General features: G+C 47.1%; 1 protein-coding gene across 1 annotated transcript; it reads left to right on the plus strand.

Annotated features, from left to right (window-relative positions):
* The first annotated feature begins 1,300 nt into the window (after window positions 1-1,300).
* Window positions 1,301-10,472, plus strand: LOC144166443 (uncharacterized). Its single transcript, XM_077695965.1, has 4 exons — window positions 1,301-1,602; window positions 4,702-4,786; window positions 6,219-6,332; window positions 10,329-10,472. Exons 1-4 carry the CDS (start codon window positions 1,586-1,588, stop codon window positions 10,470-10,472), a joined length of 360 nt encoding a protein of 119 aa, XP_077552091.1. The 5' UTR covers window positions 1,301-1,585.
* The last annotated feature ends 722 nt before the right edge of the window (window positions 10,473-11,194 follow it).

An 11,194-nucleotide genomic window follows, 5' to 3' on the forward strand; every position in this document is an offset into this window, starting at 1 on the left:
AGTCACTACAGGGCTGACTTTGTCCATTTAAAATGCCCTCATATTGATTAGTTGCTCTATTTGCGGCAGCCAATCAGGTATTTCCTGGTGGAACTTAATAACTTCAACAAATCGCCCAATGCTCTCTTTGAAATACTTCCTTGCACATCGCGCATCAACATCATTGTACAACCTTGCTGTACGAGAGCGCCATATACTATGGAGACCCAGTGCCATGACTAAATCGTAAGGCACTCCATCCTCATTGTCTATTGCAAGGAAACGTATACCGTGATGATCTAGAGGAAAATCTTTGTGTAAGGTCCTCTGTAGCACATCCCAAAAATATACTCCCTCCCAACAATGCAAAAATACATGATCTATTGTCTCGGGGGATTTACAACTAAAACAATCTGTCCCCCATGGTACCATTAACCCCCTTTCTTCCATAAATGTTCGTACTAATAATGTTCCTGTATGTAACCTAAACATAAAGGATTTGACCCCTGGTTGAATCTGCATTCTTTTAACCCTCTTAAGCACATCGCTACCGGGCCTTCCAAAGTACATAGCCCTGTACATGGGAACAGGGAACACAACATCGACAATATCATGATACAATTTCTTACGCGCAACAAGCCACCAAAACAGAACGCTGCGGATTGGTAAACGTAAGTGTAAATATTTGAGCATACATAGTCTTGCTAAGCCTCTATTTGAGTGAATTGTTTCCCTGCGTGGATTTGACGAACGGTGCTTTTGTGAGGGCGCGTGCGTGCGTGTGCTTGTGCGTGTGCGTGTGCGTGTGTGTGTGTGTGTGTGTGTGTGTGCGTGTGCGCGCGTGTGTGTGTGTGTGTGTGTGTGTGTGGGCGCGCGCGTGTGTATGCGTATGCGTGTGCGCGTGTGTTTGCGTATGTCTGCGAGAATAATTTTTTTATCCGGCCGTTCTGTTTGTGAAAAGCCCACAAACAGTGAATGCTTGGACGCTGAACAAAACACAAAACAGTCAATCTAGATGTAGATGACGATGATAATAACTTCGTTTGTTAATCCATTTTTATTTGCTTTTGAGTAGCAACAACTTACGACAACAAAAGACGTTGCTCGCACCAAGAAAATAAACTGCCATTATATATATGTTTGTTATTATCAACTTTAACAAAATACTATAATGGCGTCTGCCTAGTTTGCTTCAGGGGTGATCATGAAGTAACCAAGTACCTGCTAAAAATCTATGACTGCTAGATAGCCAACTGTAGTAATAAGTCTAGTCTAGGCTAGCATATATTCAGTCAGTGTTATACTAGGTACGCAAGAAAAAACGTGTCTGGTTCGTTGTGCGTGGTTTTGGTGGTTTGTTTTCGATTTGCTGGTGTTACGTGAATTACTACGTCCTCCTCCTGCCGTAATATTACGTGTTAGTGCTTTTGTGCCACCTGAAACATCGTGAGTGCTGGCAAAGCGCCTGTGTCGTCGCCGTACTGCGCTGCTGTGGCAAACGCACATCGAGGTCGCCATTTGACAAAACACCTGACAAGTTGTGCGTGCCTACGTGAATCAAGAGTCTCTACTGCAAGTTCCAGGCTGTCGACGCGACGTGTGAAAAATGCTGCGTGTTCTGCCGTAAGTGATTGTTTATCGTGGTGCATGTTAAAATTTTCTTACGCGTTGCCGCCGCGCCATTTCGTTAAACGTGTTGAGTATTTTCCTTGGTGTTCGGCTCGCCGCGCTTCTTTTATTGTAAATTACCGGCTGCGTCGGCGCGGTCACATGAATGGGCTTCCAGGAGCGGCGGCCAGTATGCTGTGTGAGTGATCCTTGCCATTGCCGGCAACGAAAATGTTATCATGCTGACGGCCGCCGCTTGGCTTGGGTGGATTCGACCGCTAAAGCTTGTTGCATGAAAAAAAGAAAACTGCGTTAATGGTTGTAAAACAAAACGCCCACTCCCCGATTTTTTTTAGGAGGCAGTTGACCCACCGTATATCTTTTACAGGATGTAGGCAGCTTAGCATTGTTATAACGGGTAGTTTTCGTTTACGGGTAAAGAAATGCAAGGAGGCTGCATTACATTTGTAGTTATAATACGTAAGAGTTGCGTAATTTTCAACATTTTCGTAATTTTCGTAAGAATACGTAATTTTCAACATTTAAGCATTGCTAGCAACTTTATAAGTAGTACCACATGCACAAGGTCTTTAGGCAGTGAACATTTGACCAGATAATTGTTTAGACGTTGCAGCTTGAAAACATGCTGTTCCAGCCTGCATTGCTGGTGCAGTCACAGGGAAGCTTTCACTGTTTAAATGCAAGAAATTTTTCCACCTTCCTAAGCTCATCCAGCATCGTCATGATCAGACAGAAATTCTTGTGTGGTGTGACGTTATTTGTAGCTGGCTTGCATAAATTGTGTTGACCGTAACATGTTGAGCATGGGTTGAACGTGTTGATTCTTACAAATATGCATGTGATGGGGATACAATCACGGTGCGAAAAAGATTAAACGGCGTGGGCTTGCCACCGTGCTCTTTCGCCCTCCCGTTTTTTTGTTTCGTCAGCATTTCAACTTGCCTACCCCTTGGTGGTATTGGCACTCTGAGACGTTCACCATGTGCCTCAGAGAGAATTTTAATGGCGCCATGGAGACAAAATACAAGTTTGTGTTATTCGAAAGATTTCGTGTGTTATGGTGCACCCAGCACTTGTCCCAAATGCAAACGATGCTTTATTCACTGAGAAATTAATTAAATGAAGTTAAAATTTTGGTTTTCCCGCTAAATCGGGCATTTTAAGGGTTTGCAATGACATCACAGGAACCGACCGCTCTACAGCCGATTGGGAAGCCTTCTTTACCGTTAGTAAACATAGATGGTGCCACCTTACCGTGGCAAGCCGCTTTCTGCTTTTGGTTGGTTTTACCATATTTAAACCTGGCTTGTTTTCGTTCAGCGAGAAAATAATCGTTTCGTGAAACATAGTGCTCGCTCCACAAATATGGTGACGTAAGACACCGTTGCTTGTGTGAATCGGCCAGTGTTGTCCGAGACAACCCCAAAGCCCCGCAGTCCTGTGGAGCTAAACCAAGCATACTGCGCGCAGTACCAACAGAAGTATGCATCGGTACTTCTATTCTTACAGGTGCTTTCCTAACCTTTACTGTTGGTCCCACCATTCTTACTACTGTAAAAAGAATGTGCCCAAAATTTAAGCGCAAATAGTTCGTTCGGCAAGCTTATAGGCTCTGCCTAATTCGCGTTTGCCGTTGCCGCCCTCCGCCAACTGCACAGCTGGCTGGTATGAAGTAGGTTATGTTGCGGGAAATGAGCTAGTGGGTCACATGGCCATTTCCTTTGTTCCTAATTTGTAGCTTATTTGAGTGTAGTGTATGTTAAAAATCTTGTCAGCATGATTCTAGCAACGCAATCGTTTGAATGAACCAAACTTGTGTTTTCTCTTCATGGCTCCTTTAAAAGCCGTAACCACGTTTCGCACCCTCTGGACCAGAGAATATGCTTGCACAGTGGAAATCTGAAGCCACAGATTTCTACCACCTAGGGATATTTAATAGGCTTAGTTTAACATTAATTCAGTGTAAGGTTGCTTCTGTTCCTTTAAAGTATGGCTGAAAGCCTTGTAAGGATTGTCATGCATGTACAGTGCTCACGGATTGAAACGCGACACTGCGAGCGCGTGGCCTCCGCTACATGCAGCGCCGCCAGTGGACGCCCGTGGAAGCTAGGCGTTGCATTGTGGTATACCACGAGGATGAGAGTGTTTTGACCATAAGCTTGCTGCTTCCGGTTGCCAATAAGCGGGGCAGTGGTTCATCGCAGCGACAGCGGTGCGCTGCGAGCCTGGAGCGCAGGAGCGTGTTTGTGCGGCGGTGGTACCGGCCTGGCGTTCCGCGCAGCCAATGTCGCAACATCGTGTGCTCGCGCGCTGTTGTTACGCGTACCGTTCCGATGCGATACAGATAATTTGCATGTAAGGCACAGTCACGCTTATCTGAATAAAACGAGCATTTGCGCGAAGGAGTACCCAACTTTATTCCATGATATAAACTAAAAAAAGAGAAGAGCCGACGAAGTACTACTGCACCCCACGACACGCAAACGTGCCTGCAAAGGCGTCTTTCCTGTTTTAGTTTACATCCTGGAATAAAGTTTGGTGTTCCTGCGTACAGAAGTTTCTTTTATTCTGATGAGGGTGACTGTGCATTATATGAACACTACTGTGCCACATCGGAAGGGCACGCGTAACAAGAGCGCGCGCTTACTGTGTAGCGAAATCGGCTGCGCGCACAGCCAAGCTACAACCGTCGGGCTCGCTCCAGGCCCAACGGTTGGAGGCTCGTTCCTGGCCACAAGCGCTCCAGGCTCGCAGCGCCCTGGTGTCGCTGCGGGGAACCACAGTCCCGCACATTGGCAACCGGAAGCAGTAAGCCTACGGTCAACACGCTCTCATCCTCGCAGTATACCACAATGCAACACCTAGCTTCCACGGGCGTCCATGGACGGCGCTGCATGTATTGGCGGCTACGCGCTCGCAGTGTCGCGTTTCAATCAGCGGGCCCTGTACTTATATTTTAGCTTGAAAGAACTGAAGGTGCCTTTTTCGCACCTACAAAAAGAAATTCTGTGATGTCCTGTCAGAGTGAGTATTTCACGGAATGATACTGCATATTTACGGCTGGTTTACTACTTGAACTTCCATTTTTTATAGGGCCAGGTGTTTGACATGGAGGATGTACGTTGTGAGCTACCAGAAGAATTGGCTGCCTCCTGTTTCAATCTATCCTGCAGGACCTGTAAGTGGAGTTCATTATGGCTGTGAAATGCATGAAAATCTCGATTTTGAAGGCTGAGAGAACATGAAAACATAGAAAACCATTGTGGCATCCTTGTGGTACCTTAGGGATATTAAGACATAAGAACATTGCAGAGATGGGACAAAAAATAATTAACCGATGAGGGGGAGAAACTTCCTGGTACCTTTCTTATATTTTTTGTCGCATCAGGGCTGCGTCCTTGCTCCATGAATTAATAACGACTTGTCACCCTTGTTCACTGTGGTAGTTGCGTGGTGGCCACAGACAGTGTGTGGGGATTTTTCTTCTACCGCCTATTACAGATGAACTAGATCTTTAGACTTCTACTCAAAAGTCATATTATGGATTACATTACATGAGTGAAACAATTCCATGCACCCAGAAATAGAATTTAGGTGAATTCACTTCAATGCCCTAGATGCAACTTGTGCCTAGCAGTGAAAAGGGTGTATTGCGTGCCTTTTTGTCACTTTGTTTCTTCTAGTGTAATGAGTCTCACTGGCCATCGCAGCCCCCTCCGCCCTCCCCCCCTGAACAGCTATTTGCTCTAGCAAATATAATGATGGTCCTAATTATAGAAGGGTACTCAGCAATTGAAGAAAGAGCTGTGGGGGGTTCTGGTTTGTGTATCAGACTTTGTTCGGAATATTGTTATGTAGCCACGGATAATGCAGGGTTTTTGTAAAAATATACATTATCGGAACAACCTTGGGCTCTTCAGTGAACATAAATAAACAAACCTCAAAGGAGTCAGCAAAGGGACGTGAATGGATGAGCGTTGGCGAATTGAATGCGCCAACCTAGAGGTTGGTCAGTTCATGGAGATGTACATTTTGCTTTCTGTCAGCAAGCACAGACAAACAAACTAGACAATGCAAGTGCTGTCTCGTAAACGAAATGCACAAAAAAACTGCTGCCTTTATAGGTTCCAAAGAACGCGTAGGCACAAGCAACTACTCATGATGACGACTGATCAATGCCTGTCTTGGCATGTTCATGCAATTTTATGTTGCCTTCTATATTGCAATTTTATGTTGCCTTATGTTGCCCCCCCACCCCATATTGCTTTGTTCCCACAGTGCTGCTGCACTAATATCATCTCTCAAATGTTCTTGCGAGGCTGTATAAATGCCCGTCATGAGGAGGCCACGAATCTAAACAGTACTTAGTTCTGGGTTGTTTTGCCTATGTAACAGTATGTCATATTTGATGTTCGTAAGCTCATTAGTTAATTTATGTGGTTTAAATTTTGTGGCTATTTTGCAACCTAAAAGCTGTACCTTCTCTATCAGGATACTTGGTTCAGTTTTGTATGGGAACACTCCTTTATATTTATAAGCATAACAAGCAAATGTTTGAGACGTGTTTGTTTAAACCCCTTCATATGCGATCAATGCGTTTGTCATTTCAGGTTCAAGTGTGGCAGTGGCTATCCTGTCCTGTGAGGGGTAAAGATGAGGAGACACCTGCTGTGGCAGGCGGCAGCAGCACGTATGGATCCAACCTGAATAAAAAAATCATGTTTGCAAGAGTCATATGTGATTCATGTGATTTTCGTCAGCTTGCTCTTACAGAAACAACTGCAGCATGAAGCAGTGACTGTGGAGCTGGCTGACATTTTCGACATGCAGCTAGCTGTTGGGCGCTGTTATTTGACAGCATGCAAAGGGCACTCAAAAGGTGGAAGTTTGTGGGACGCGTAGAGGACGGAAACATAAAAAATTCTTGGAGGACGCAGAAAGTCGGTGGCGAAATTTCAATACAGGGGACACAGAAGGGACGAATGCGGTCTGTTGCCTTCGAGACATACAGGGCACACACAAAGGCCGTATGGTGTCTGTGCCGCCTTTGGGAGATAGACTGGACGAATGGAGGACGGAAACACACGGGACTCATGAAGGACGCAGAAAGTCGGTGGCGAAATTCCAACACAGAGGAAACACACGGGACGCACGCAGTCTGCTTCCTTCGGGACGTAGACTGTCTTTTGACTGGACGTAGAAATTTTCATAAGGGCGGCGGCGACTGCATGAGATGGGTCCTGGGTGTCTGTGCGAACGCGAATACGCACGTGCCTTCTTTAGTTGGCTTTTAAACACACATCACAGGATTAACGCGTTCGAGAGAGAGAGAGAGAACAACTTTATTTAGCCACACAAAATTGCGGCGACTACGTGCCGGAACAGCTTATCGGTGGACGAGTGGCGCGAGAAGCTTCGGGATTTGAATTCCTTCGCTGATGGGCGAGTGGCCTACAACGAGAGAGAAAAATAAAAAGTCGCAAGGGGGCACATAACGTAACCCCGTTCTCTAAGCACGCAGCGTATTATCTTCACGCGGAGAGACTGCGTCAGCTGAGTCCTGAGCCCCGTTGCAAACGCGAATGCGCACGTCCCTTCTGAGTTGGCTTTTAAACACACGCAAGAGGATTAACGCGTTCGAGAAGTTTCGGTATTGGAATTCCGTCGCTCAGGTGCAAGGTGTCCACTACGAAAGAGAAACACAAAAGGTCGCCCGGATGCACATACCATAACCTTGTTCTCCGAAAGAGCAGCGTATTATCTTCACGTGGCACAGACTGCATGAGCTCGGTCCTGGGCCTTTGTGGGAACGCGAATGCGCACTTGCCATGTGAGTTGGCTTTTAAATACACGTCAGGGGATTAACGCGTTCCAGACGTTTCTGGAATAGAATTCGTTCGTTGAGGGGCAAGTCGCCTACTACGAGAGAGAAAAAAAAGTCCCCCTGGAGCACATACTGTAACATTGTTCTCTAAGCACGCAGCGTATTATCTTCACGTGGCATAGACTGCATGAACTGGATCCTTGGCCTCTGTGCCAACGCGAAAGCACAGGTGCCTGCTCAGTTGGCTTTCAAACACAAGTAAGAGGATTAACGCGTTCAAGAAATATCGGGATTAAAATTTCTTCGCTGATGGGCCAGTGGCCTACTACGAGAGAGAAAAATAAAAAGTCGTCCGGGCGCACACACCGTAACCTTGTTCTCTGAACCCGCAGCGTATTATCTTCATGCGGCGGAGACTGCATGAGCTGGGTCCTTGGTCTCTGTGTGAACGCGAATGCGCACGTGCCTTCTGAGTTGGCTTTTAAGCACACATCACAGGAATAACGCGTTCGAGAAGTTTGGAAATTAGAATTCTATCGCTGAGTTGCAAGTGGCGTACTACGAGAGAGAAAAAAAAGTTGCCCGGGGCACATACTGTAACCTTGTCCTCAAAGCCTGCAGCGTATTATCTTCCCGTTGCCGACTTTGCATGAACTGGGTCCTGGGCCTCTGTGCGAACGCGAATCCGCAGGTGCATGCTCAGTCGGCTTTTAAACACACGTCAGAAGATTAACGCGTTCGAGAAGTTTCGGTATTAGAACTCGTTCGCTGAGGGGCAAGTGGCCTACTAAGAGACAGAAAAATAAAAAGTCGCCCGGGGGCGCATACCGTAACCTTGTTCTCTGAAAACGCAGCGTATTACTTTCTCGCGGCGGAGAGTGCATGAGCTGGGTCCTGGGCCTCTGTGCGAACGCGAAAGCTCACGTGCCTGCTGAGTTGGCTTTTAAACATACTTCAGGCGATTAATAAATTCGAGAAGTTTCGGGATTAAAATTTTTTTGCTGAGGGTCAAGTGATCTACTACGAGAGAGAAAAATAAAAAGTCGCTCGGGGGCGCATACCTTAACCTTGTTCTCTGAACACGAAGCGTGGTATCTTCACCCAGCGGAGACTGCATGAGCTGGGTCCTGGGACTCTGTGCGAACGCGAATGCGCACGTGCCTTCTGAGTTAGCTTTTAAACACACTTCAGGGGATTAACCCGTTCTAGAAGTTTCAGCATTAGAATTCGTTCGCTGAGAGGCAAGTGGCTTACTACGAGAGACAAAAATAAAAAGTCGTAGGGGGCACATACTGTAACCTTGTTCTCTAAGCACGCAGCGTACGATCGTCATGTGGCGGAGACTCCATGAGCTGGGTCCTAGGTGTCTGTGCAAACGCGAATGAGGGCGTGCCTTCTGAGTTGGCTTATAAACACACATGACAGATTAACGCGTTCGAGAAGTTTTGGGATTAGAATTTCATCGCTGAGGGGCAAGTGGCCTACTACGAGAGAGAAAAAAAAGTTTCCCGGGGGCACATACTGAACCTTGTTCTCAAAGCACGCAGCCTATTATCTTCACGCGGCAGAGACTGCATGAGCTGGGACCTGGGTGTCTCTTTGAACGCGAGTACGCACGTGCCTTCTGAGTTGGCTTTTAAACGCACGTAGGAGAATTAACGCGTTCGAGAAGTTTCGGGATTTGAATTTCTTCACTCAGGGGCAAGGGACATACAACGATAAAGACAAATTAAGGGTCACCTGGGGGCACATACCGTAACCTTTTTCTCTGAAAAGGCACCGTATTATCTTCACACGGCGGAGACTGCATGAGCTGGGTCCTGGGTTTCTGTGCGAACGCGAATATGCACGTGCCTTCTGAGTTGGCTTTTAAACACACGTGGAGGATTAACGCGTTCGAGAACTTGCGGGATTAAAATTTCTTCGCTGAAGGGGTAGTGGCCTACTACGAGAGAAAAAAATAAAAAGTCGCCCAGGGGCACATACCGTAACCTTGTTCTCTGAAAACGCGGCGTGTTATCTTTACGCGGCGGAGACTTCGTGAGCTGGGTCCTAGATGTCTGTGCAAACACGAATGCGCACGTGCCTTCTGAGTTGTCCTGTAAACACACCAAGGAGGATTAACGCATTCGGGAAGTTTCGGGATTCATTCGCTGAGGGTCAAGTGGCCTGCTACGAATGAGAATAAAAAGTCGCCCTTATTACCTTCACGCTTCGGAGACTGCATGAGCTTGGTCCTGGGTGTCTGTGCGAACGCGAATGCGCACGTGCCTTCATAGTTGGCTTTTAAAAACAAGTTGGAGGATTAACGCGTTCGACAAGTTTCGGGATCAGTATTCCTTCGCTCAGGTGCAAGGAGCATACTACGGAAGAGAAAAATAAAAAGTCGCCCTGAGGCACATCCCGTAACCTTGTTCTCTGGAAACACAACGTATTATCTTCACGCGGCAGCGATGGCATGAGCTGGGTCCTGGGCCTCTTTGGGAACGCGAAAGCACACGCCTTCTCACTTGGCTTTTAAATACACGTAGGAGGATTAACGCGTTCGAGGAATTTCGGGACTAGAATTCCTTCGCTCAGGTGAAAGGTTGCCTACTACGAGAGACAATAACAAAAAGTCGGCCAGGGGCACATACCATAACCTTGTTCTCCAGAAACGCAGCGTATTGTCTACAGGCGGCACCGACTGCATGAGCTGGGTCCTTGGCCTTTCTGGGAACGCAAATGTGCACTTGTTTTTTGAGTTGGCTTTTAAATACACGTCAGGGGATTAACGCGTTCCAGACGTTTCTGGAACAGAATTCCTTCCCTGAGGGTGAAGTGACCTACTACGAGAGTGGCAGCGGCGACGACGAAGTGCAAGCAGCACCTCACGCTCCTCTGCTTGTTTCTGCAGATCGACCCTGCGCGCAGCTGCACAGACCACCCGACACGCCCCAGAGCAGCGCGCTTCCTCGGACGCACAGAGATAACGGACATCCGGCACCAGGCGGCGGTTTCTGTCAGCGGCGTTCGTCTTCTGCAGCCCTTGCAGCAGTGACGCGCCACCACCAAACTATAAAGGACCTACTGCTCGCTGTCACCGGCATTTGGCAGCGGCGACGACGAAGTGCAAGCAGCACCTCACGCTCCTCTGCTTGTTTCTGCAGGTTGGTAATGCGTACATGCACACGTTCTTCGATTGCTCTTTTTGTCGTCGCTGCGGCCAAGCTTTGAGTTGAAGTGTATTTGTACCCTTTGTGCAAATGGCTAAGGACGTAACTAAGATAAAGGAGGAGATGCGAGCTAAATTCTCCAAACTAAAAGATGAACTGAAACTAGAATTGAAATCATCGCGAGAATACTTTGAACGGGACATTCGAAGGTACATCAGGGAAGTGCGAAACGAGCAGGGAGAAATGGCTCGGAGCATTGAGCACGCGCATGCGGTTCTTGCTGACCTAGGAAAACGACTGGAAAATGAGATAGAGAAAAATTTCAAACTGGCTAAGGAAAACGAGGAACTTCGAGCAAAATGCACCACTTTAGATAAAAACAACCAAGAACTAGAGAAGCGCTTTAATCTAGCCGAGCAGTACTCACGCTTTTCTAACCTAGAGATCCAAAGCGTCGTAAAGCAAGTGGGCGAAAATGTGGCTGGTATTCTTGCTAAGCTCGGGGATACCATTCAAGAATCTATCACCGAATCATATATTGAGAGCTGCCACGGCGTACCAACCAGGCACCCCGATAAATCAAACATTGTAGTTCAGTTCAGGTCAC

The sequence above is a fragment of the Haemaphysalis longicornis genome, unplaced genomic scaffold (assembly GCF_048455015.1).
Source record: "Haemaphysalis longicornis isolate Haplotype H1 unplaced genomic scaffold, Haemaphysalis longicornis Haplotype H1 scaffold_17, whole genome shotgun sequence".
In the NCBI taxonomy this organism is placed as follows: Eukaryota; Metazoa; Arthropoda; class Arachnida; order Ixodida; family Ixodidae; genus Haemaphysalis; species Haemaphysalis longicornis.